Raw genomic sequence first — 27,604 nt, 5'->3', positions numbered from 1 at the left:
AATAATATTTTATTTAGATAAATAATATTTTATTTACATATAATATTTTATTTATCTAAATAATATTTTATTTAGATAAATAATATTTTATTTATCTAAATAATATTTTATTTATTTAAATAACACTTTATTTACATATAATATATTGTTTAGAGAAAACGCGTAATTATTTATAAATAATGAGTTATTTACAAACACAATCTCTTATTTATGCTAAACAATGCATTATTTAGTGCTCTGGGCTCTCTTTTTTCTGTATCTGTAAATAATGCATTGTTTAATTTAAACAATGCATTATTTAGCTAAATAATGCATGATATAGCTAAATAAAGCATTGTTTAGCTAAATAACGCGTTATTTAGCTAAATAATGTGTTATTTAGACATCAAGAGCTAAAAGGGACTTTTGCACCATTCGGATTGCCATACTTTAAAACCCAAGCGACATTGCAGGTGAATCCCTAGCGAGCGGCGTGTCGTTGTCAATTGGGAACTTTAGATATTGCGTCACGTACCCCGACCTCACCTGTCCCTATCGAGATAAGTCATGCAGAGGAATGTTGTAAAAACTGCTCGTTAGATACCACGTCACGTATCAAAGTAGAGCAAAACTCCTATCGAACATCATGCATTTCGTGCTTTAAAAAATCGTGGACAGCGCGCTAAAGTCTGCAACAATACCCAGTTTTGAAACTGCTGCTGTCATTGTGTGGGTGTCGCTGTGTGCTGCACGTGGAAGTTATGTTCCACTGACCCAGATCATACCGAGTGTTAACAAGCAGGTAAAGTCAATGATTTTTTTTTTATATGTGTGTATGTTTGTGTGTGTGTGTGTGTCTGTCTGTGTGTGTGTCTGTGTGTGTGTGTCTGTGTGTGTGTGCGTGTGTGCGTGCGTGTGTGCGTGCGTACGCGCATGCCTTTATGTGTGTACCCAAACCTAGCTTTGGACGGAACATTACTTTATGGTCGTTTACAAAGTCTTTATGAAACAAAACATTCTTGCTAGGCAGTTTTACTAACCAAACTCTGGAACGCCGAAGAAGAAGAAAAAGGCTAACCAAACTAAACAACACCCCCCCCCCCACCACCACCACCACCACACACACATGATACACGTGTGCCTTGGGTTACCTAGCAGACTTGATCTGTTCCTGGGAAAGGCTATTACTGTTATGCTGAATTTTCAGTCTTTTTAATCATACGCTTCCTCGCACAAGGTACTTGCTTCCTGGGAGTATTTTGGTCGAGATGACATTTCTAAATTTAGCTTGGGTCGTCCTTGCGTGCTTCATGGTTTGCTGTGATATCGCAGAGCCGTTGGAACGGGTCACCCGATTTATTTAATTTTAGTCAAGCAACCACACAACTAAATGCGCCAGGATATAGGAAAATGATGTAAGGGGAGGTCTCGTACTTTATTTGAATGGTTCATATTTAGATTTTAAAGTAATATGAGATACGTTGCCTTCACGTATCTGAAGCACGCACAGCGATCGACAGTGGGAATACCCGCAGTGATAGGGGTGTAGTATGCACGTAACGTGGTATCTAACGCTCAGAAGTTGTCAAAAAGAAGGTCACAGTGTTCACGTATTATCGAGACACGGACACATTTGCACTAAAATCCATTCTAGAAGAGCTTTTCCATTATATTTTTTTTTTCTACCGGAGGGATTGAATTCATTCCACTGAACAGATTTAACTGCAAAATACATTTGAACGAGCGTTATTTTGCTTTCTGTGTCTGCTTTTCGAAGTGAATCGAGGCGAGCACACTCAATAGGCCCACGCGACGTAAGTCTCAGCGCCTTGTCGTTCGTGGGTTCATGCTCTTGACACATCGGCGACTACGATGTATACAAACCAAAATTATAAAATATGGACTGAAGCGTGAAGGAAATATTCCAGAAAATATTGAGTATCCCTCGGATGGTTGGACTTGATAAAATCTGACATACGTTGCGCTGACGTATGGAAGGGTTTGCTACGCGAACACGTACCTAATCACCACACGCAGTGCGACCCGCATGTGAGATAGGTGTCCTGGTAGGTGACGTAGCTGATAGGTGACGCAGTTTCTAAACCTCCTTATTGTCTACACACGCGTTCGCCTATCTATTTGAGGTTTTTAAGAGGTATGAAAAGAGAGACGTGCTGTTGATGTTGACAGAGCAAAGCCTTGTCCCTGGTGAATGCTGTGGATAGGATGGGAAAGGCCTCGAGCAGAACGTTCAACTCCAGTGTTTTACAACGACCTCCAATCAAAAGCAAAAAAATAGGTAAAAGTATTTTCGTTCGTTTGTTAAAATAAATCTGTCTGTTTGTCTCTCTGCCTGCTTGCCTGTCAGTTTGTCAGATCGTTTGCTTTTCTATGTATGCAGGGCACACACACACACACACACACACACACACACACACACACACACACACACACACACTCACACTTACACTTACACACACACACACACACACGTACACACACACACTCACACACTCACTCACACGCACACACACACACACACACACACACACACTCACACACACACACACACATACACACACACACACACGCACACACACACACACACACACACACACACACACACACACAGCTAAACACACATCAACAACACTGCTACTGTCATTTCTCAAGTAATGCCCAGATTGTTCTTTACCATTTCAGTCCTGCAAGTGGGGCGATCAAACGGAAGCGACATCATGTTCCCAATTCCCAACCAGCCACAGAACTATTATCCTGAATGGGTCACAGCAGCCAAAAACTCGGCTTTTCTTTCCAAGGAAGCCTTTGATCAAAATGGTAATGTAAACCTCATTTGGGACCTCGGTTTTAACCAGGCTTCCTAAACCTTTTCCGACTCATTCTCTTTTGTGTGTGTCTTTGTTTTGTTTTTTTGTCAGGTGATGTGATGTTGAGTATACACATGCATGAGAAAAATAACACTTCTTTTCTGACTCATTATATATATATACCGGATGTTTTTGAACTTCACGTTTTACAAAGTGACTGCGAGATGGAGTTTATCACTGTTTCTTGTATCCAACAGTGGGTGAGGTCAGGTACAGTGCTGTCATCTACACCAATCTCAGCAACGTTTTCTCCGGACAACTAGACCGGAATCTGTGAGTATATTGTGTGTTATGGCTGGCCCATGACAAGTGGGATTTTTGTGTATGTACAATTGAATCAATAATTATTTTAAGTGAGAGGAAACAAGGCAGCCATGTTGGTATTTCTGCTTAAAGGGATACAGTTGATCTGGCCGTTTGGAGGAGTTGCTGGTGAATTTGATGAAACTAAAGAAACTGGGGCATTGTTTTGCTCAAAAACGCATCATAAGTGTGGTAATCAATTAAATCAATGTGCTTCAGAACGCTTCTTCTCTTCGGTGTTTGAAACAAAAATGAGTCGAGAAGCGCCTCCTGGCGGCTATTCGAAGCACCTACGAGGCCGCCTGCTAACAAGCATCACGTACACAAACAAGGGAAGTAATTTGGTGGAAATAACCCAGCCATCATCACAAAGAGTGCTCTTTCTTTGCCTTTTTCTGCGACATGTAATTAAACTTTTGCACGTTAGCACTATTTATGACGCAGAATATCATGGTATTTCCCAAGAATCATGTCATGTTCAAGACAAACGACGTCGACTGAACAAACCAAGACTTCTCTTTTTGACCCTGTATTCCAAAGGGAAATCTCTGATGTCATAATGAGAAAAAGTAGAAAAAGACGTCATAACGCGAAGCATCACGTCACATAATTCATGGTATCACATCTCCCAAGAACTGAAAAGAATTTTGAAAAAGAATCTGTCTCAGCGACAATCAATCGTAAGGTCACCGCCAGGCTGTCCATGTATCGGAGTCATTCAAACGGTTAAAGGGAATGTATCTAACAAAACCAATGATTCAAATCACCCCAAAATCTATACAGTTCAACTTGGGGATAGTTATTGTGTGACCACACACCAGGAATACATTAAAATAAACGTTTGAGCGCTGAGTTACTCAAATTGAAAACGACTGTATTTTGAGAAGGAATCCCAGACTGTAATTCTCATTGTGACGTGCTATGCGCGACTCCTAGTTACATTTAGTCAAGTTTTGACTAAATGTTTTAACATAGAGGGGGAATCGAAACGAGGGTCGTGGTGTATGTGTGTGTGTGTGTGTGTGTGTGTGTGTGTGTGTATGTGTGTGTGTGTATGTGTGTGTGTGTGTGTGTGTGTGCGTGCGTGCGTGCGTGCGTGCGTGCGTGCGTGCGTGCGTGTAGAGCGATTCAGACCAAACTACTGGACCGATCTTTATGAAATTTGACATGAGAGTTCCTGGGATTAATATCCCCGGCCGAACGGTTTTTTGTGGGGTTTTTTTTGGATAAATGTCTTTGATGACGTCATATCCGTCTTTTCGTGAAAGTTGAGGCGGCACTGTCACACCCTCATTTTTCAACCAAATTGGTTGAAATTTTGGTCAAGTAATCTTCGACAAAGCCCGGACTTTGGTATTGCATTTCAGCTTGGTGGCTTAAAAATTAATTAATGACTTTGGTCATTAAAAAGCTGAAAATTGTAAAAAAAATTAAAAAAATTATCAAACGATTCAAATTTACGTTCATCTTATTCTCCATCATTTGCTGATTCCAAAAACATATAAATATGTATATTTGGATTAAAAACAAGCTCTGAAAATTAAAAATATAAAAATTATTATCAAAATAAAATTTTCGAAATCAATTCAAAAACACTTTCATCTTAATCTTTGTCGGTTCCTGATTCCAAAAACATATAGATATGATATGTTTGGATTAAAAACACGCTCAGAAAGTTAACACGAAGAGAGGTACAGAAAAGCGTGCTATCCTTCTCAGCGCAACTACTACCCCGCTCTTCTTGTCAATTTCACTGCCTTTGCTGTGCGCGGTGGACTGACGATGCTACGAGTATACGGTCTTGCTGAAAAATTGCATTGCGTTCCGTTTCATTTTGTGAGTTCGACAGCTACTTGACTAAATGTTGTATTTTCGCCTTACGCGACTTGTTTTTGTCCTTCATTTTGACCCTGAGCATTCCATGCGCTATTCCTGGACAGACACTGAGACAGATTTGAAATTGAGTGGAGAGCTACAGCGTTCGTTTTGGGGATTGAATAGATGACAACACACACAGAGAAGGCCTTAGAATAAGTGTTTGAGCGTTCTATTTTTCAAATCTGAATGCTGAGCTTGGTAGTCATAGCAGATCGTAATATCGTCCTTGTCCGATTGAAACCTCGTAAATCGATTTTGAGCGTTTCGAGAAAAACACAAAAAACGTCTTTAAAAAATAACTTGTCATCAAAATAAGCCAATTTTTTCTGCACATGATCTACGAACACAAACAAATTAATGTGTGTAATTAAATAGTGTTGGTCACAATTAAAACGCACGATATTCAACAAAATTGCAAGATACGAGTTTTTCTTTTTTAAAACCCGACCAAACTTGAAGACTTACAAGGTTTTATAACATAGCCAAAGAACAAAAAAGACAAAAACAATGTTTAATACGCAGTAAACACACACTCGTTCTTTTGTCACAATTTTCATTTGTTTTTTGATTGTACAAACCGATGTATAATCATTCTTGTGTAAAATGTCCTTGCAGTCTCCTTGCAACCTTGTCAATCAACACACAAACAAAACCAAGTGTAAACTGAAGCTTATCAGTACATAACATTCTTTGCTTGAAGGAAAGCGTAAACATCCACACAAGAGCCTGTTTGTATGCACAGAAAACAGAGTATTCCTTGAAAACAATGAGATATCTTAGTTTGAGTGCAATTGTCATCTAAATGTCCTTGAACAGCTAGTAGTTATGCAGGATGACCACTCATGAGAATGCAGAGCTTAACGACCATAGGGTAGACCATGAGTATTGGTTTGAATCTACTGGAAAAACCTCCTTGACATGCTGAAGATGCTAGCTGCCACTTTATGTCTTTGATGGTCAGCCGTACTCAGTAGAGCTGGGGGATGATATCGGGCTCACCATGTGCTCTCCTTCTTCTTTGTGAAAAAGGCCACCACTCCTCAGAATAGATGAGCTTGTAGCGACAAGTACCGTCAGGCAGGTACTTCGGACTGCGAATATCTATATCCACCAATTATGGATCCCCAGAAGTGTCTGAGATCAAGAAAGTCCTTGAAGAATGTGTGGGCTACCTGGACAACTTTGTAAGGTTGCCTTTTTCTTGCAGAGGTGATGACTTCCACGTATTCGGCAGGCCAGACTATCTGCCTTCTCCTTAGTTTGTTTTTGATAGCTGGGTGTACAGAGTCTACTTTCATCCAGGTATGACCTTTCTCAGGAAACTTTTGGAAAACGACTTTTCCTTGACTGACTGCAAAGTAAAGATGGGCGTTTCTTAAGACTATTAAACTGCGGTTCTGGTACCCACAGCTGTCATTGTAGATAATGATTGCCTTGGTTGTTTCGCCAACTGTTGCTTTTGACTTATCTTTTTTGACTCATCCTAAAAGTAGCAAGTAACCTCTGTGTCACTCAAGTTGTACAATGTGAAGACAGTAGTGGCAGCACAGCTTGGCCTTGAAGTATTTGTCATTTGCTTATATACATAGGGCCAACAAGTCGACCTGCAGATACATGGTGAAAACTTGGACATCACCATTCTCTTCAGCAACCCTCTTGTCAATGTTCTGTTATTTGCAAGCTTCGTCTTTGCGTTGAATGTGCATCTGGTACACATGCTATGGGATGTTTCCGTACTTGGATTCACAGCAAACGTTGCATTCATAGTTTTGGGGGTTGGTGAATCACAATGTTTGGTTTGCTTCACTACTTCCATTACTCCTGGAAGATAGTGACTTTGTTTCCAAGCGAAATCTGCACCATCAATTGACTCCTGCTCGCTCATGCGGAGCTTGCACCAGACAGAGCAAACATGACTCCTAATGCAAACAAGTCGATCAGATACAGTTTTTGTCATGCTTTACAGTTGTTGGGTCAATGCAGTCCACATGAAACTGACCATGATAATGGACACAGTACACCCACGAAACACAATCAGAGTCCATACGAACAGTGATGTCATCTATGATAAGTTCCGTTTCGATATCCCATGGTATAGAACTTTTATTCAGGCACACACAGCACATCAACCTAAGATCTTCAAGCGAAGAGAATTGGCTTTCAGGTGTGAAGGACCCACTGCCAGACATGACGGACTGCATTCAGACACTATAACACAACTTCAGTACGTGACATATGCATACCTGTACATCTTCAGCTAACAAATAAGATCAGAAGTTCAGGACTGAACTGTTACATAGTTAAGAGATATTTCAGAATACTTTAACTGCTTAATCTCTCTTTGTAGTTATGCTTTTGTACTTAGCAAAGGAAAATACTAACAAACAAAAAATTTGAACAATAACTGATGTCGTAGAGTGTCAGTTTACTACACAATACGTAATGTGGGCACTTCTAGCTTCATTAATGACTCTAATATTTAATTTTACCTAAACTCTGAGCGTACGGACATATTACCGTAACCTCGTATCTAACGGAAACAGTTCATTTACCGCCGTGTTTAGATATTAAAAAACTTGTAAGTCGACATACGAGGTTTGCATCGGCCAAAACTGAAAAACACGCGAACAAAAAAAAGCTCGTAACTCAAGTTACGTGTAATTTTGGTTCGCGGTTTTGCCAAAATGATATACGAGGTATTTTTATACCCATTTTTAACTGACTTCCAGCGATCTTAGGCTTTCACCACAATAACCAAAAAATCGAGAAAAAATCGTAGATTATATTGATGTAAAAAAGTAGATTTCGTAAAAAATCGAGTTACGAGGTTTTAATCGGACAAGGACGAATATTCTCCAACGTACATTTTGTTGTGTCTGTTATTCAAAGCGTTCTAGCCCTGTATGGCACGGAATTTGCATGCGTTAGCAAGACTGTAGGTTTGACTTCCTCAATCCAATGGTCTGGATCTGCTTTGGCGAACGGTTATCTATGAAAACTGAAACAAGTCGCGTAAGGCGAAATTACTACATTTAGTCAAGCTGTGGAACTCACAGAATGAAACTGAACGCACTGCATTTTTTCACAATGACCGCAGTCCGCCGCTAGTGCAAAATGCAGTGAAAGTGACGAGCCTGTTCAGCGCGGTAGCGGTTGGGCTGTGCTGCATAGCACGCTTTACTGTACCTCTCTTCGTTTTAACTTTCTGAGCGTGTTTTTAATCCAAACATATCATATCTATATGTTTTTGGAATCAGGAACCGACAAGGAATAAGATAAAATTGTTTTTAAAACGATTTCGAAAATTTAATTTTAATCATAATTTTTATACTTTTAATTTTCAGAGCTTGTTTTTAATCCGAATATAACATATTTATACGTTTTTGGAATCAAATCATGATGAATAATAAACTAAAAGTAATTTGGGATCGTTTCATAAAAAAATTATTTTAATTACAATTTTTAGATTTTTAATGACCAAAGTCATTAATTAATTTGTAAGCCTCCATGCTGAAATGCAATACCGAAGTCCGGCCTTCGTCGAAGATTGCTTGGCCAAAATGTCAAAAATGAAGGTGTGACAGTGCCGCCTCAACTTTTACAAAAAGCCGGATATGACGTCATAAAAGACATATTACGAAAAAATGAAAAAAAACATCTGGGGATTTCATACCCAGGAACTCTCATGTCAAATTTCATAAAGATCGGTCCAGAATCGCTCTACACACACACACGCACAGACACACACACACACACACACACACACACATACATACACACACACACACACACATACACCACGACCCTCGTCTCGATTCCCCCTCTATGTTAAAACATTTAGTCAAGATGATGACGACCGGAAGTCCGGACACCTGACAGGAGAGCTGGGCGAAGCAAACCGCTCGCTGATTACACTTCATGTAATTATTTGGCATAGTTTCGGAGCAGTTTTGAGCAAATCATTGCAGGTGTTTCTAAATTACAGTACAGCTAATGTCCCTTGAACGGGGTCATGTTGATGTGACCACGTGTCGGTGTGACCACGTATCGAAGTGACCACGTGTCGATGTGACCACGCGTCGTTGTGACCAAGTGTCGATGTCACCCAATGTCGGGTTTTTAGGCTTTAAAACTTTGCCCATTTGTAAATCATGATAATACTCTTATAAAACTATCAATCACTTTGAGCCAATTTTCATTCTGTATAATGTGCAAAATCTTCGAATACAGTTATACAAATACGATAATTGTAAATGTCTACCTCTTCCTCGGTGGAGAGAGAGAGAGAGAGAGAGAGAGAGAGAGAGAGAGAGAGAGAGAGAGAGAGAGAGAGAGAGAGAGAGAGAGAGAGAGACAGATAGACAGAGAGAGACAGAGAGAGAGAGAGACAGACAGACAGACAGACAGAGACAGAGAGAGACACAGAGAGAGAGAGAGAGAGAGAGAGAGAGAGAGAGAGAGAGAGAGAGAGAGAGAGAGAGAGAGAGAGAGAGAGAGAGAGAGAGAGAGAGAGAGATTTAAGCAATACAGTTCTATCAAGTTGTAAACTTTCTGGCATCAAATGCTAAAATAACAACAAAATCGATGACATGACCGAGACAAACATATTGAATGTTTACAATCAATCAATGAATCAATAATTTTCGGTAAAACATTAAAAAACATTACGTCTGGAAGGCACACAAACAAAAACATGTGCACTAGAAACATGTCGCACACACTGCCGATAAAAATGAAAGTTCCACACGTTTTAAATACACACGCACGCGCGCGCACACACACAACACTCATACATACATACATGCACACTTATACTCCGCATAAAAACATGCACGCACACTTTTGCACGTACACCTGACCACTGTTCAGTTTGCCCTATTTTTTACGTTTGACTGCCAATCAGAGCAGTATGAGTTCGGGTAAGCAATTAACTTCTCATGACTTTGACCAGTGGTCAATGCTACTGACCATCAATAAAACACTGAAAATAGGTAAACATGACCACTGGTCAGGAGCATTGAGCACTCATCAAAGTCATCAAAAGTTGCTTACTTGAACTTATACTGCACTAATTAGCAGTCATAACTGTAAAAATAGGCTATTTTTACTGGTATACTGACCACTGGTCAAAATCATTAAACGATGTGTGGTTACAACATGTGATCACAATGATCTGCTACTGCGTACACAGTGACACATGGTCACAACGACATGTGGTCACAACGACATGTGGTCACAACGACATGTGGTCACAATGATCTGCCATTGGGGGCACAGTGACACGTGGTCACAACGACACTTGGTGCTAGCAAGTTGCCTACCCCAAGAGGAGTGGACCCAGGAACGCTAGAAATGACAAGGAGGGCTCCTTAACATAGAATGAATCGATGACCGAAGATCAACTCTCTCCGCACCGGTCGCCATTGTGAGATGAGATGCCGAGAAAGAAAGGTAAAAAAAGACGACAGAACAACAGCTCAGACAAATCCAGCCCCGGTGTCGGCAGCTCTACTACAGACTCGGAGAAAGCCAGTAAGAAAAAGGCAAGAATGGTCGAGGTAGGCTCTCCTATATATATTCCTGTTTTCCAAACAGATTCTGACGAATTCGATATGAATGACACTAACAAGAGAGGTAAGCAAGTCAGTCCATCTGAAGTCGGAGACGCAGCGGCTACTTCCCTTGATGCTCACAGTCGCACCGTCTCTAATGAAGATCTGCTCAATGAGATCTGTTCAAACCGTAAGGTTATGGAATCTATGAAGGACACTCTTGACCAACTAAGAGGTGAGGTCTTTGAACTAAAAACAGAGAATGACAAACTGCAGAAAGAAGTCAGTGAATCAAAGAAGAGAGAAGAGCACATGAAGAGTGAACTGGGAGAAACAAGAACTCTTGCTCATCACACAGAAGAGAGACTGAATGAGCTTGATCTTTATGTCCGACGGAACAACCTGAGGATCTATGGACTCAGTGAGGGTGTGAAGTCCGGCGGACTCAATGGCGGTTCCAGTCCATCTGAGCAGACGAGGCAGGGCAGTGGCAGTGGCAGTGGCAGGCAGGGGAACAGAGACGGGCAACAGCTACCGGAACAACAGTCTGAGTGCGAGAAGAAGGTGCTGGCGCTGTTCAAGAACAAGCTGAACGTCAAGGTGTCCCTTGATGACATCGAGGCAGTCCATCGCCTAGGTAGACTTCAGCGAGACAGGAACACCCCTCGAGGAACCATTGTGCGATTTGTCTCTCGCAGAATAAGGGACCAAATCCTGTTTAACAGGAGGGGGTTGAAAGGGTCAGGCGTCGTGATTGTGGAAGACCTAACCCAGACGACACAGTGCCTCTTCCACAAGGTCAAGGAGGATGCTATCTGTGAAAAAGCATGGACAAAGAACGGTAAAGTGATGAAGAAAACCAAAAAAGGAAAAGTTGTCTGTATCAGATCCCTATCTGAACTCAATGACCCCACCAAAAGACAGTCGGAATGGAGTAGTCATGCTTCTGAGCGTTGAAGGGTAGGTTTGTTTGGGGGGTGCTAGGTTGAGCTATATGTTGTGTAAATATAATCATAGTCACCTACTTATAAGATTGTTGTCCAGCCGTATGCCAGAGATCTTGAGTCTACCTTCTACAGGCTACCAAACATACAACAAATATCCGAGTATTTGTCTGTTTTGTTCTATGATAAACAAGGTATGTTCTTTATCATTGACTTTTGACAACAAGACAAGTAGAAAGCACATGGCAGTGTTGTGACCACGTGATGTTTTGTTTTGGTATGCCTAGCTCCTCCACCGGTACAGACGTTGGTTTCCTTTTACGATCCGGGTTTTCTCCAACTTTTAACGAGAGAATGTTCCGTCACTTGTTTCATTCTACATCGAATGTTTTGTCATCCAGCCATGTTATTAAGCCGTACATAATGCATAGAGTAGCTTCGGTGGAAAATATGTCCAGTCCCATGCCACACGAAAAACCACGTGATCGGTGTAATTCAAAATGGCGTCGATCGATCGACCCAAATACATTGTGTGACATGGATAATTCCAAATGCGTGAAAAGTATGTATTTTTGCTACAACTGTGTACTTTTAAATACTTGAATAAAGTTCCTGGAATCATACTCCTTCGTCTTAAAGTACAGCGTCAAGATCCGAAGGCAGTTAGATCCCAGGTTAGGCTGTTCGCCGACGACTGTCTCGTTTACAGAGAGATCGACACCTTCAACGACCACCACACCCTACAAGAGAACCTGAAGTGTCTAGAAGGCTGGGCAGAGAAATGGGGAATGCGCTTCAACGCCACCAAGTGCTATGTCATGAGCATCTCCCACAAACCACCCTCCACCTTCATGTACTCCCTCAACAACACCATCCTCAAAACTGTCCCCTCCAACCCATACCTAGGCATCCTATTTTCTGACAACCTCAAGTGGAGAAACCACATCAGCAGCATCACCAAGAAAGCAAACTGTACTCTTGGTTTCCTACGCAGAAACCTCCGCCACTGCCCGGCAGCCTGCAGACGAAATGCCTACCTGGCCCTCGTCCGACCCGTCCTTGAGTACGGAGCCGTAGTCTGGGACCCGTACCAACCGCAGGACATCGATAGGATGGAACGCATACAGCGCACTGCAGCACGTTTCATCGCCAACGACTACCGATCAAGACGTCCTGGCTTTGTTACAGGCCTCCTGACACGCCACAACCTCCCAACTCTTCAGGAACGACGAGTACACCTCCGCCTGACTTTTTACTACAAGGTGGTTGAGGGCCTGGTGCCGGCAATGCCCCCAGACAAATTCCTGACCCCTCAACATGCTGGCCGCATGATTCGACCCAGAAGACAAACAGCAGACAACGTTGGTAGCAACCCCATAGACAATTACATTAAAAAAAAAACCCAGGTGTTTCGCTGTACCACGCTGCAACACCGAACAATACAGATCCCACGATCCACGAGTGGAATCCCCTGGACAACATAGTTGTCCACTCAGACTCTACTGAGGCATTCAAGTCGGCGCTGACCACCAGCCGCCGCTAAACGACGTCGCTGCGCACACCCACCCGTCGCGCCAAAGCCAGCAATCTGGATGCTAGCGACGTACCCTACAGATACAGATACAGATGTGTTACTTGTGTTCATGTTTGTTTACCCTTTCTTGTGTTTTTCATGTTGTTTGTTTCGAAGCTTTGTATACTCGTGTGGTCTTCTCTGCACCAAACAAGCTTAGCCTTCTTTCGAAGTATGACGTTTACCCAACGAACTTTCCGAACTTAACCTTAGTTCAAATGAGTGCATATCTATGTGTCGAACAGTAATTTCCCTTGTTCTCCCACACTGCCGTTGTTATGAATGTGAGGTTTACTTTTGTGTTCAATGGACTGAATGCTAAACATGCTTTATGCCACACAGCATGTTATCCAGTCTATACTATGGAGTGTCTTTTTATTCACAATGTGTGAACAGAACGGGTTTCGAATTTGTACGTTTAATTGTAACGGGATAAATGAAAGTAAGAAAAGTAAAGATGTTTTCAATTTTTTTAGGGGAACAAAAAAGTAATAGTTATTTTTTACAGGAAACACATTTGAAATATCAAGATGAACAATATGTAAGAGCATGCTGGGGCTACTCAGTGTGGTTGTCTGGATGCGTCTCTAATAAAAACGGTGTTGCGGTGATGTTTAATAATAATTTTGAACATACAATGCACAATGTTGTTTGTGACAAGGATGGTTGTTTCATTATTTTTACTCCCCACAGTGCAAACAAAGACATGTGGCGAGAGGTCCTTCGCCTATCAAGCCCCTGTGACCTGGAATAGATTACCTCTGCCTCTCAGACACACAGATTCTCTCACTACATTCAAGACAAATCTCAAAACACACCTCTTTCAGCGCAAGTGATTTTCCCTCCAGCATCTCCCCACCCACCCCATCCCGCCCCACCTCACCCCCTACCTAGTGCCTAAAATAACGTGTATATATATTTTCTGCGCTTTGTGTCAGCACTGTTTGTGTGTGTGTAAATAGTATTGTTGACACGTTTTTATACAGTAGCCTTATGTGGTTCTTGTGCCTAGGCTGTGTATTGGATTGTCATTGTATGCCTGCATCATTAGTTGTCAGTAATTATTACATGTGCTGATTGTTCTCTTTGCCTGCGCGCGTATAGTATGTTGGTTATGATTGGTCATAGTATGTTTGTTTATGTTTGGTCGTTATCTTTGCCTGTGCGTGTATTGTATGGTTGGTCGTTTTCTTTGCCTGTGCATGTATAGTTTGTTGGTTATGTTTGGTCGGTTTCTTTGCCTGTGCGTGTATAGTATGCTTGGTCGATGTATGTATTGTAAAGCGCTAAGAGTAGACATTTTTCTAGAATAGCGCTATAAAAGTTTGCATTATTATTATTATTATTATTATGGATGTTGAATTTTTGAAAAATAGGTACACTATTGTAAATATATATGGACCTAGCAGTGGAGATAAAGCCTCCTTTTTTGAAAATGTAAGCGCAATGATTAGACAGATTGGAAATGATTACGTTATTATTGGTGGTGATTGGAATGTTGTGTTAGATATGAAAGTGGATATGAGGAATTATGTATGTAATGTAAATCGGCCTCAGTCAAGAAAAGAGATAAGAGATATGATGGATCTTTATGATTTGATAGACGTCTGGAGGGATCTTTACCCCGATAGACGCCGTTATACATGGAGGAAATGTAATTCCCTTAAACAAGGGAGATTGGATTATTTCCTGATGTCAAGTAATTTGTTGATGGAGGTAAATGGTTGTGACATTGAGTGTGGTTATAGATCTGACCACTCACCAGTAACACTTACATTAAAGACAGAAGATATAAAAAGAGACAGACCTTTTTGGAAATTTAATAACTCGCTGATGTTTGTAAGAGTTAAAGAAATTAATTATTGATGTGAAGAAGTTTTACTAATTGTTTTATTCTATGAGGGAGTGATTAAGTCCTTACGAAAATATCAGAGAAAAGTAAAAATTGATTCGTTGAATGGTTTTCAGATCAGAGATTATAAACCCTGGCAGATTATTTGTAGAGGCAAACAGGCAATTAAAGAAGTCTTTTTGAAATCAAAATTTGATGATAACCCTGCAGGCATGAACAGATCTTTCTTTCTTTTTTGGTGTTTAACGTCGTTTTCAACCATTCAAGGTTATATTGCGACGGGGATGAACAGATGGAATATGTATTTTTACAACCTGAACTGGAAACAGATTTTTGAAAAGTGTTTTAAAACAACTAAGGACACACAGTTAAGATGGTTCCAGACCAGATTGCTTCACCGCATTCTTGGTGTTGCTAGCCGGTTATTTGTTCAAAAGATTCTTGACAGTCCCCTTTGCGCCTTTTGTAAAATTGAAAACGAAACAATTTCTCATATATTTTGGTACTGCCCGCTTAGTCGGAAATTTTGGACTGATTTGGAAGATTTGTTAAACAGAAGTGGTATTTACCGCGCAAATGTTCTTTTTACAGAAGAATATATTTTGTTTGGGTGTACAGACTTGCCATTTACATATTTATAAATGTTGATGGATGAATGAGGATACATTGTAGACGGATGCATGTTATTGATTAAAAGCCCCACAATAATGTGCTTGGCAAAACAAAACAAAACGACACTTGGTCACAACGACAGGTGGTCACAATGGCATGTAACCCCTTGAACTTGTTAAGGTCCAATTCGCCAGAAAACTCTCCAAAATGGTGGCTTAGACACTATATCTGTAATGTACAGATTAATAACCAGAGTCTTAACCCTTCAGAACTCTTTCTCTCTCCAGGACTGGGCAAAGCAAACTGTCCATCAACTCTCCCATTCTGGCACTGAGCCTGGAACTGGATGACGTCACCATCAGTACGCCTGTCAGGCTCACGTTCGATCATATCACCGTGAGTGTGAATAGAAGAGTATGAATAGCAGAGTGTGAAAACTAGAGTGTGAATAAGAGAGTATGAAAAGTAGAGTGTGAATAATAGAGTGTGAATACTAGAGTGTGAATACTAGAGTGTGCTACTAGAGTGTGAATAGTAGAGTGTCAATTGTAGAGTGTAAAAAGTAGAGTGTGAATTGTAGAGTGTAAAAAGTAGAGTGTGAATACTAGAGTGTGAATAATAGAGTGAATAGTAGAGTGAATAGTAGAGTGTGAATACTAGAGTGTGAATACTAGAGTGTGAATACTAGAGTGTGAATAGTAGAGTGAATAGTAGAGTGTGAATAATAGAGTGTGAATACTAGATTGTGAATAATAGAGTGTGAATAGCAGAGTGTGAATACTAGAGTGTGAATAGCAGAGTGTGAATACTAGAGTGTGAATACTAGAGTGTGAATACTAGAGTGTGAATAGTAGAATGTGAATACTAGAGTGTGAATACTAGAGTGTGAATAGTAGAGTGTGAATACTAGAGTGTGAATAGTAGAGTATCAATACCAGAGTGAATACTAGAGTGTGAATAGTAGAGTGTGAATACTAGAGTGTGAATAGTAGAGTGTAAATAGTAGAGTGTGAATAGTAGAGTATGAATACTAGAGTGAATAGTAGAGTGTGAATACCAGTGTGAATAGTAGAGTATGAATACCAGAGTGAATAGTAGAGTGTGAATAGTAGAGTGTGAATAGTAGAATGTGAATACCAGTGTAAATAGTAGAGTATGAATACCAGAGTGAATAGTAGAGTGTGAATAGTAGAGTGTGAATACCAGTGTGAATAGTAGAGTATGAATACCAGAGTGAATACTAGAGTGTGAATAGTAGAGTATGAATACCAGAGTGAATAGTAGAGTGTGAATAGTAGAGTATGAATAGTAGAGTATGAATACCAGAGTGAATAGTAGAGTGTGAATAGTAGAGTGTGAATACCAGTGTGAATAGTAGAGTGTGAATAGTAGAGTGTGAATAGTAGAGTCTGAATACCAGTGTAAATACTAGAGTCTGAATACCAGTGTGAATAGTAGAGTGTGAATACTAGAGTGAGAATAGTAGAGTGTGAATACTAGAGTGAGAATAGTAGAGTGTGAATCTGAGACCCATACAGTGATGGGTGCTGTACTACTCCCTTTGCTTTGTGTCTTCCAGATGTTTACATCCAAACTTTACTTTTACCTTCTAAGTTTAGCACAAATCAAAGTGTGCCTTTTCGCCTCATCCTTCCGCTCAATGTCATTGAAATATATATGTTCGGCTGAACACTTTAAGACTGTTGGGTATACTTCTGGAATTAAAATGTCATAACATTTTTCTGTCTTTTATGAGAAAAGGGCATAATGATTTTCCCTCCTTTGAAAGTATTACGTTTTTTTGAATTTTCTGTCAATGATTGTACAGCGCTTTGAGCAGGGTCCCTGGATACACGCGCTGTTGATGAATATTATGCATAATTAATATAATAATTATTTCCATTCAACTATGCATGAAAGAAGTGGTTAGATTATTAAACACCGACAGTTCAAATCTGATACTTGATGATAGTCCTCTGTACTTTCTTTGACTATGTAAAGGGCATACATAAAGTTCAGATAAAAGATTTACGGGAGATATTAAATGTATACACACGGACCATTGATCTATTTCTTCCTTACATCGCTACACTTACAGGGGCGGATCACATCATTTTTAGGGGGGGGGGGGGTCCAAATTTCTTTTTAGGGACAATTCGACGACGCGAAGCGTGTAGTTGAGGGCGCGCGAAGAGTTCGAACCTTTTAGGGGGGTCCGGGGGCATGCTCCCCCGGAAAATGTTGATAAAAACAAGGAAAATGGAGCAATCTGAGCCAAGAAACTTCCCCTAATACACCTTCCAAAAAGTAAATTTAAGAAGACAAATTTCGATCAAAACAAGGACAATTAATCGATATGGTGCAACCTGAGCCAACAAATGACCCAACTCCTTACCAAAACCGTCACTAAGAAGACAATTAAAGGCCGGCTCATAAGAGGGTCCGGGGTCATGCCCCGCTCGGGAAAATTTTGATAAAAATCAAGGGAAATGGAGCAATCTGAGCCATCAGTTTTTCTTTATTCTCAATGTTTTTGTTGTTGTTGTTGTTGTTGTTGTTGTTGTTGTTGTTTTTAGGCTAGGGGGGGATCCGCCCCTGACTTAAAACTTAAAAGTGACACCCCCAGAATATACTAATCATAAAATGAATTTGCGCGGGGGAGAATTATGGATGAGGTTGTTATCACTTTACCACGTCGTGTTTCTGCTGTGTTTTCAGAGTCACTTCAGCCAAACTTCGTGTCAATTCCTTAACGTTGAAGCAAGGTAGGTGATCACTCCTTTCATGTAATAAGATGCCGGCCCATTATTCCAGCGTCGCGGACGACGCTGGTATCTGTGGTTGGGAAGAACGTGCCTGTGGAGAATTAGTCTCCAAGCCAAAGCGCGCTGACTCTCCAAGCCAAAACAATTTCAAAGCTGAAAAAAAATGTACAATTTACGCGAAACGATTAAACACAGCTTTCGGGTGTTTTTTTTATATCTAAGATGTACATAAATACACCACTCCGACCATAAGGAAAAGAAAAAAAGACACACAAAAAAAAAAGACCGAGAGGAGCCGAGTCAATCCGAGACCAACCGAGAGGACGTGTTTCGCGCCGTTTCGACGTCGTTTGTTCAGATGCGGCCGGTTGGATCAGTTGTGGTCATACAGGGGCGCCTTGCACAAGAAAAGATCTTCAACAATCCCGATCATCATCATGGTACAATAATGTTTTGTGCGCCCCCATGTATGTGTTCTGTGCTAATAATGCACGGTTGTGAAATGTCCGTACACATTTTGTGGCACTATGTAATTGTTAGTGCATCCTCCTGCGGATGCTTCGTGCTAAAAATGCACTTCCATTAAAATATTGTACGCTCATGTCAGTAATATATTTTCACTTGTTTCTCTGTCAATTTCAAGTGTTTGTTTCCAATTACTTCAGTATCTCCCTGTTGCAATTCCAGGTGCATGATTCATTATGCATGTGCCAATTTGAGGTGTTTAATTCTGATTCCTGTATTTACAGTGTAAAATTAAAACTATTGTTTTCAAACATTCCTATGACACCTGGTAATGGTTCTGTGGTTTTGTTTTTAATTTGTATTTTGTTTTTCTGCAATAAATATTTGAAATGGATCTGAGGCCGACTTACTACTTTTAGCACTCTTTTTCACCACATTCCCACGTACAGATATTGCAATATCAACTCTTCCTTTCTACCTGTTTCAAACAAGCTCTATTTTTTAATTAAAAAGTTTTTACTAAATGTCTTAACATAGAGGGGGGAATCGAGACGAGGGTCTTGGTGTATGTGCGTGTGTGTGTGTGTGTGTGTGTGTGTGTCTGTCTGTGTCTGTCTGTGTGTGTGTGTGTGTAGAACGATTCAGACTAAACTACTGGACCGATCTTTATGAAATTTGACATGAGACTTCCTGGGAATGATATTCCAGGACGTTTTTTTTTTGGTTTTTTTTTTATAAACGTCTTTTATGACGTCAAATCCGGCTTTTTTTGTACAAGTTGAGGCTGCACTGTCACACCCTCATTTTTCAATCAAATTGATTGAAATTTTGGCCAAGCAATCTTCGACGAAGGCCGGACTTCCGTATTGCATTTCAGCTTGGTGGCTTAAAAATTAATTAATGACTTTGGTCATTAAAAATCTGAAAATTGTAAAAAAATAAATAAATTATAAAACGATCCAAATTTACGTTCATCTTATTCTTCATCCTTTTCTGATTCCAAAAACATATAAATATGTTATATTTGGATTAAAAACAAGCTCTGAAAATTAAAAATATAAAAATTATGATCAAAATTAAATTTCCGAAATCGTTTTAAAAACTATTTCATCTTATTCCTTGTCGGTTCCTGATTCCAAAAACATATAGATATGATATGTTTGGATTAAAAACACGCTCAGAAAGTTAAAACGAAGAGAGGTAGGCTACAGTAAAGCGTGCTATGAAGCACAGCGCAACCGTTACCGCGCCAAACAGGCTCGTCACTTTCACTGCCTTTTGCACTAGCGGCGGACTACGTTCAGTTTCATTCTGTGAGTTCCACAGCTTGACTAAATGTAGTAATTTCGCCTTACGCGACTTGTTTTTTCTTGTGGCTGTTTGATCAATTCATAGCAAGCATTGACTGAAATAAACAATTTATACATCCAGCACAACATGCAGTTCATTGACTTTTGACCCTAACCTTTTAACACTTCCCAAAATAAATCTTTGGTGGACATTGCATCGACGCTGTTCATTTTGAATGAACATTTTTCTTGTCCTCAGTTGGTGACGTGTTGAAAAAGGGATTGGGTAAGGGTGATGGTGGCCTTGGGGCCGTAGGGCAAAGAGAGGGATAGGGGGAGGCGAATAAGAGGGGGGATTACTCGTATGGTGCATTTTTTTTTAAATATTTATTTTTTATTTAATTGTATTCATTTTATTTATTGTATGGTGGTAGACATGTTCTTATCAGTTTTGGTTATGCAGCGATGATCACGCTGATACAATTCGATGCCTCATAAAAATGAGTGTGCGACAAAAGGTCGAGGTTTACAATGTCGAGGCACAAAAAGTCGAGGACGACAAAAGGTCGAAGGTGACAAAAGGTCGAAGGTGACAAAGGATCAACAGCAAAACGTCTAAGGGACAAAAGGTCGAGGATTGAAAAAGGTCGAGGATTAAAAAAAGGTCGAGGATTGAAAAAAGGTCGAGGATTACAAATTTTGTCGACAGAATTTTCTGTTTACGTCTGTGTTAAATTCTTTTTTTTATTATTGCTTGGAGAAAACGCTGCTTTGTGTGCATTTATAAATGTTGTGTTATTTGTTTCGTTATTCAAAACAGTGTTCGTATAAAGAGTGCCTTGAGTGACGGGTGTTTGTTTGTGTTCACGGACCCACGGCTTTGTCGGTAAATGAAGCGTAGTGTGGTCAACGGTGAACACAGTACGACACTCAACAGATTGTTGTTGGTGAAACATATCACTGATACGCTAAAAGCTTGAGTTTTTTTCCTTCTTTTTTCTCTCCCATATGTAAACTTTAAAAGCATTTGCAAACGAAGACAGAGTTACATTCAGACAGGGACACAGACACAGAATTGAGCTCGTCAAATCACAGAAAGGAAACGACAAGGCAGTACACAAAGGTTACTGCTGTAGTTTTCAAATTTGTCTTGCATCCAAAATTGTGAAAACATATACTAAGAATGTGTCTGTGCGTGTGCGCGCGTTCGAGCGTTAGTGTGTGTGTGTGTGTATGTGTGTGTGTGTGTGTGGGTGTCTCTCTCTCTCTCTCTCTCTCTCTCTCTCTCTCTCTCTCTCTCTCTCTCTCTCTCTCTCTCTCTCTCTCTCTCTCTCCCCCCCTCTCTCTCTCTCCCTCACACACAACATCGTCATTTTCACAAATCAGCCCTGTGATACGCATAATAGGCACTCAAAGCAGAATTTTCTTTACGAATGGACATAGAAAATTAAATCGAAATTTCTAATCCTCGACCTTTTTTTTTTTAATCCTCGACCTTTTTAAATCCTCGACCTTTTGTCCCGTAGACGTTTTGCTGTTGACCTTTTTTTACCCTCGACCTTTTGTCGCACCCGACCTTTTGACTCTTGACCAAATGTCCTCGACCTTTTGTGCCTTGACCTTTTGACCCTCGACCTTTTGGTTCTCACCCCATAAAAACAGGATATAAAAAACAGACACACTCACAAAAAGATAAGCATAGCGTGTGGATCAGGTTAAAAATGGAGAGAGAACCAACAGCGCGGGAATTCTTTAATTACAACACACACACACACACACACACACACACACACACACACACACACACACACACACACATACACACACACACACACACACACACACGCAACGCACACACACGCACACACACGCACACTCACACACACGCGCGCACACACGCACACACACACACACACAAACACACACACATGCACACGCACGCACCTACGCACGCAACCATGCATACATGCGTGCATGCTCTGTCTGAATAAATACATAACCCTGATGTTCTGTATTCTACTCACAGTTACTGAGTTAGTCATGGTTTTGATTTTTTTGTACAGCTTCCAGTTTTATTCAAACAGTTAGTACGTGTTAGGTTCCTTGTTTCTCCAATGTCAATGCTCATTATGGGGGCCAGGAGGCCCCCATTTATACGGTTAGTTTCGAGGGTGACCATGGGCAGCGCCATTTTGTTGTGAAATACGTCATCAGTTTGTGTACACAGGAAGTTGTGACATCCGTCCCCCTTTAGGAGGGGTGAAGGCAACATTATTCATCGGTAGAAAGTTGTGAAATCCGTCACCCTATGGGAGGGGTGAAGGCAAAATTGGTCATCATTGAGTTTTTGTAACACAGGAAGTTGTGAAATACGTCACCCTATGGGAGGGGTGAAGGCAAAATTGTTCAACAAAAACGAAGGTATCATCATAGGTCTAAATGTGCAGGGTCAATCGCAACAAACTTAAACCATTCATACTACACTGCATCTGAGTGACTTATATACCAACATTTTATTTCTTATTTTCAGCACAGGTATAGGAAAAATCATGGACCAAAATGTTATTTATTTTCTAATTTAACATTTGCTTTACAAATGTGACCATGGTCTTTCAAACATACAGTGACATTAAACATTGTTATGTTAAAAAAAAAAAGCTTTTGTGCACAAATCAGAAAATACATTGTACATTTTACCTACAGGCCAAACAGTGTCTGTGGCAAAGGACCCAGCAAGTTGCACTGATCTATATTTTTAGATCAGTGGCAAGTTGTCAAGAACAGGCGCTTGCATTTGGATGTGTCCACTGATAGTAGGTTTGGTTGTGATCAATAAGAATAATGTGGGAATAAAAGTGTATGACAGTTTGGTATGATGACATGTAATTCACATATGCTGAAATGTAATATTATTATACATGATATAATATTATTATGGCTGTTGCCATGACCATGAACCCCAAGAAAGGTTTAATGTTATGTGAATCAAAATACCAAAATCAAGCACCTATTAATCTGGTCTACGGCGCGGGAAGATTGAGGCCTTCGTAAACGTTCAACGTTGGCCAATAATGATTTTAACAATGTTGTGTCGTTTTGTATTATGTTTTATTTTGTTGATCAATTGATGATTATGTCTTCCCAACATATCACAAATCAAACAGAAATAAAGTCTTAGAGAACTACAATAATTATTGTTGCCGTCAAAACCTTGCAAGGCGGCCTCAACCGTTCTCACGAGATCAGTTACATTTGTTTTTCTCTCTCTCCCTCTCTCTCTCTGTCTGTATGTATGTCTTTGTCTGTGTCTCCCTCTGAGTCTCTCCGCTTCTGTCTTTCTATGTCTGTCTCGGTCTATGTGTGTGTGTGTGTCTCTCTCTCTCGCGCTCGCTTTCTCTCTCTCTCATCTGACTCTTGGCACACAGGTCAAAGCAGAGGTTAACTTGAGTGCACGTGTACCTAGCAGGAGGGGGGTGATTTCTTGAATTAGCTGAGGGCGGTGAACATGTGTCTTAAAGCAGAGGTTAACTTGAGTACACGTGTACCTAGCAGGAGGGGGGGGGGGTGATTTCTTGAATTAACTGAGGGCGGTGAACATGTGTCGTTGTTTGCCGTTGTCATGAGAGTTACTTTTGTTTTGTTTCGTTTTTTCCTCCAATTTTTTGCATTTTCACAACAGGCTTTTCTGTTTCATCTCTCATACATGGTGTCAATTGGAGAGAAAAAACCCGGAACAAAACAGAAGTAACTTATCTCGTGAGAACGGTAGTGCACTAGGTTTGGGAAAAAACACGACTGTACCTTATTATCTCTTTCAACCCGTATGGGGCCCTTCAACATGTGACAGCTGAGACTGACAAATGCACCGAACCCATTTGGTTCTTCGAGAGAATTTTTCCGTGAAAACCTTTTCAGTGCCTCAGGGTCAGCTCAGGGTCAGTGTCATAAGAGCCTACATGTATGGCCGGACGAAGCCATGTTAACGGAAGGGATATAAGACCGTTTTCAGCGGATTTTCACACTGCTAAAACCTGACTTTATTGCAGTTGCTTTGTCTGCAATGCCTTAGAACTCTACAAATAGTTTTTCGCGTTTGTGTTGTAATTTGCAAACAAACATCGTACATAGTAAAGTTAATCGACTTTGCTACAATTTGTAAAAACTAGGGCATTACCTGATACACACACACAAAATATATATAAATCCCATGCTGTTTTCAAATACAGCGTTTTGCTATTCACTTCAATATGATAGTAAATAACAATAAAGAAATAACGAAGTCTTTTAACCACAATTTCCCAGATATTTACACTTTTCATTTTGTTTCAATTCACACCACATAACATACACTTCGCCTTTTGCTATTCAGTCTCAAGTCTAAATAATAATAGTATAAATCATAACTAATTTTCTTCACACCATCATAGACATAATGTTGCCTCACATGTTCTTTGTACAATCGTTGGTTTTCACAATAAATACTGCATTACTGTACTTGTCTTCTTTTTCTTTAACAATGTCTTTCCAAAAACAAAACTCAAAGACCACACAAGCTATTGCAACCTACTCCTATCTCTCGTCTCTCTTCCTGGGTACAATGGTACCTAAGACTTACATTCAAATGCTTACATTTCCATGCTACCCACATTGTCAAAATACCAATAATTATTCAAAACAAATGTTAACTACTACCTAACTTCATTTCAGACCCACACCCATTATTATACACACATTTCACATTTAAACCCTTAGTCGGCCCCCTGTCGATATTTATCGACTAAGTTCCTTGTTGGGTATGTCTTTGGTAAACTTGGTCTCGGTTATCTGCTTCAAAGCTATCGGCAAAACAAACAAAAACATTGAGGGGGGAAAAGTGAAATGTTGCTTCGTGCTTCATGAAAAATAATGGTTTTGTTTCAGCACCGGGGGTATCTGGTCATCTAACGGGTGTCGGGTGACAGAGTCGAACAGTACCATGACCGTGTGTGAGTGTGATCACCTCACAAACTTTGCTGTGCTCATGAGTCCATACAAACCCGTGAGTTGTGTTAGTTTTGTTGTTTTCTGTCTGCCCACACCCCCACCCTGCCCCCCCCCCCCTCTCTCTCTCTCTCTCTCTCCCTCCTTCCCTCCCTCCCCCCCCCCTCTCTCTCTCTCTCTCTCTCTCTCCCTCCCTCCCTCCCACCCTGCCCCCCTCTCTCTCTCTCTCTCTCTCTTTCTCTCTCTCTCTCTCTCTCTCTCTCTCTCCCTCCCCTCCCTCCCTCCCTCCCCCCCCTCTCTCTCTCTCTCTCACACACAGCATCGTCATTTTCAACATCATCCTCTGACCTTACAGTGTTATCACTGTAGGCTTTAACGTTGGTGTTATTGTGAGTCTTACTATCAACATTGCCGGTTTTTACCAGATTTTGCGAAATGGCAAGGGCAATGCGGAGACAAAAACAATGCCCAATAACAGTGCTTTTTCTCGAATTCTTGCCATCGAATGTACACTTCTTAGCCACTTCATGCACACCTTTACAGTGAAGGAGCGGGGGAGGGGGGGGGGGGGGTACCATCAAGAATGTACTATTCTTGTTCCAGTTATTCTCTCCTCCGCCTCCTTCTCCTCGTCTACCGCCGCGTTCTGCTTCCTCCATTAAGTTCTCCTTCCCCAATATTTGTGTTGTTTCTGCTCGTTTATTCCAGCTGGTATACTTCGTCTTCTTTTGCTGTTGTGTGTCAAGTTATATCCCGAAGTATGTACTAGCAAATGAAAAATCGGAGTTTATATGAACAGTATAAGTGCATGCTGATGGGGTTCCTTGTGGTAACAAATGAACGAAAGGGCACATCAAGCAGAAGAAAAAAACAAGCAATCAATTCTATTTTTGTATATCAAGCTTTTATAAAAAAAAAAAGAAAAAAAAAAGCGTTGGAAATTAATAAATACATGTTAACTGTAGTTGCACGTGTGCATGTTGCAGGCAAAAACGGTCGCGGATGTGTTGAACATCTTCTCCATCGTGGGTTGCAGCATCTCTATCTTCTGTCTCATCCTCACTCTCACCATCTACTTCATCTTGTGGAGGTAAGAGTAAGGCAGGATTCTCGAGCTGGTTCTCTGCTTTGACTTGGGGTAATTTAAGAGCGTGTCGTCATCCCCATTCCGGTCGTCTATTCAATGTTTTGTAGGTAAGAACATGACATAATTATCACTGTCGTCATCTATTATCAGCTTTTCTGGCGATAAGAGAATAGTTCAAACTTCACCCTGGTCATCTTAATATATTTCATCGTTCGCAGGCAAGGCCATGATTTCATCCTTGCGCAGGTCATATATTTCATACTAGATGAATACCCGCTTCGCCGGGTACGGTTTCGCCGGGAAGAAGTAGAGCCGAATACCCGGCAAAGTGTACGACGGCTTTGCCGGCGCACCGTACGAAGGAAGGGAGATAAACGCGCAAAACACTGGAGAAGATAAGGAAGAGTTTCTGGGAATGGATGTACAGAAAAACCAAAATCGGTTCAGCGCTGCGCGCTGAGAGCACGCACGTGTTCAAAATTTTCCACGATTGTGTCCGGGGTCTACCTGAATATGCTCACCAAATGTGAAGCAGATCCATCGAGAACTTTGGCCGTGAATCGTGAACACACAGACAGACAGACACACTCAAGCCGTATATAGATATAGATTTAAAAGTAAAAGCATGGCATGATCTTCGTTCTGGTTGTCTATTTCATTTTCCCTTTTGAAGACACATATAGATTACACACTCCGAGTTCTAAATATCGCGCATATTTTCCCAAAAAATCTACCATATTTAGGACGAGGTGTTAAGCTTTTTATCCTATTACTCCGACGTTTTCATTAAAAAACACCACTTTTTTTACACAAACTCTGCGGGTGCCTGTTTTCTGCTGGCCAAACCTTCAGCGACCGCAAATCGTGTCATCAAATTCATGTGCGAAACGAATCCCCTTTTGTCTTTTTGGTAAACGCGCCATAAAACGTCTGCTTTTGTATTCAGTCACCAATACTGCTTAAGAAAACGAATTACAGAGATTGTGCAGTTCAATGCATTTGAAACTGTGCCGGTTTCAGTCGGTGACCCAGGTCGGTCGTCAGGGAGTATCTCGTTACTCCCCCGGCTCGTTACTCCCCCGGCTCGTTACTCCCCCGGATCGTTACTCCCCCGGCTTGTTACTAACCCTAACCCTAACCCTAAGGAGGAGTAACGAGCCGGGGGAGTAACGAGCTGATCCCGGTTGTCAGAGGCATTCACCAAAAAGACTGCGTGTGTGATTTTACAAGCGATGACGATGTCACGATCGGGTGACAGAGACCAAGAAAGTGTCACTCAGTGGAGTGCCTGTTCTTGGTCGATTATGATAGAAAGCGCCTGTACGTGATATTGGGCTACAGCAGAGTTTGCTGACAGTGCTCAATCAGCACGGATGTTTTGTAGCGCACGAGTTTCACAGTGGGGTTTTTTTGCTGTCATAGGGCTGACGGTTTTTC

At 40.8% G+C, this 27,604-nt stretch overlaps 1 protein-coding gene across 2 annotated transcripts in view; it reads left to right on the top strand.

The window, feature by feature from the left end:
- Positions 1 to 27,604, top strand: part of LOC138961687 (mucin-22-like) — a 103,511-nt gene that overhangs the window by 39,704 nt on the left and 36,203 nt on the right. For both annotated transcript variants that reach the window (XM_070333357.1, XM_070333356.1), the window contains exons 12-18: positions 2,170 to 2,278; positions 2,683 to 2,817; positions 3,065 to 3,140; positions 15,869 to 15,977; positions 18,300 to 18,346; positions 25,021 to 25,138; positions 26,067 to 26,170. In XM_070333357.1, coding sequence (XP_070189458.1) covers positions 2,170 to 2,278; positions 2,683 to 2,817; positions 3,065 to 3,140; positions 15,869 to 15,977; positions 18,300 to 18,346; positions 25,021 to 25,138; positions 26,067 to 26,170 — 698 coding nt within the window. The remainder of the gene's footprint in view (positions 1 to 2,169; positions 2,279 to 2,682; positions 2,818 to 3,064; positions 3,141 to 15,868; positions 15,978 to 18,299; positions 18,347 to 25,020; positions 25,139 to 26,066; positions 26,171 to 27,604) is intronic.

This window comes from Littorina saxatilis, linkage group LG3, assembly GCF_037325665.1.
Source record: "Littorina saxatilis isolate snail1 linkage group LG3, US_GU_Lsax_2.0, whole genome shotgun sequence".
NCBI lineage: Eukaryota > Metazoa > Mollusca > Gastropoda > Littorinimorpha > Littorinidae > Littorina > Littorina saxatilis.
This window is presented reverse-complemented; position numbering and strand designations above follow the sequence as displayed.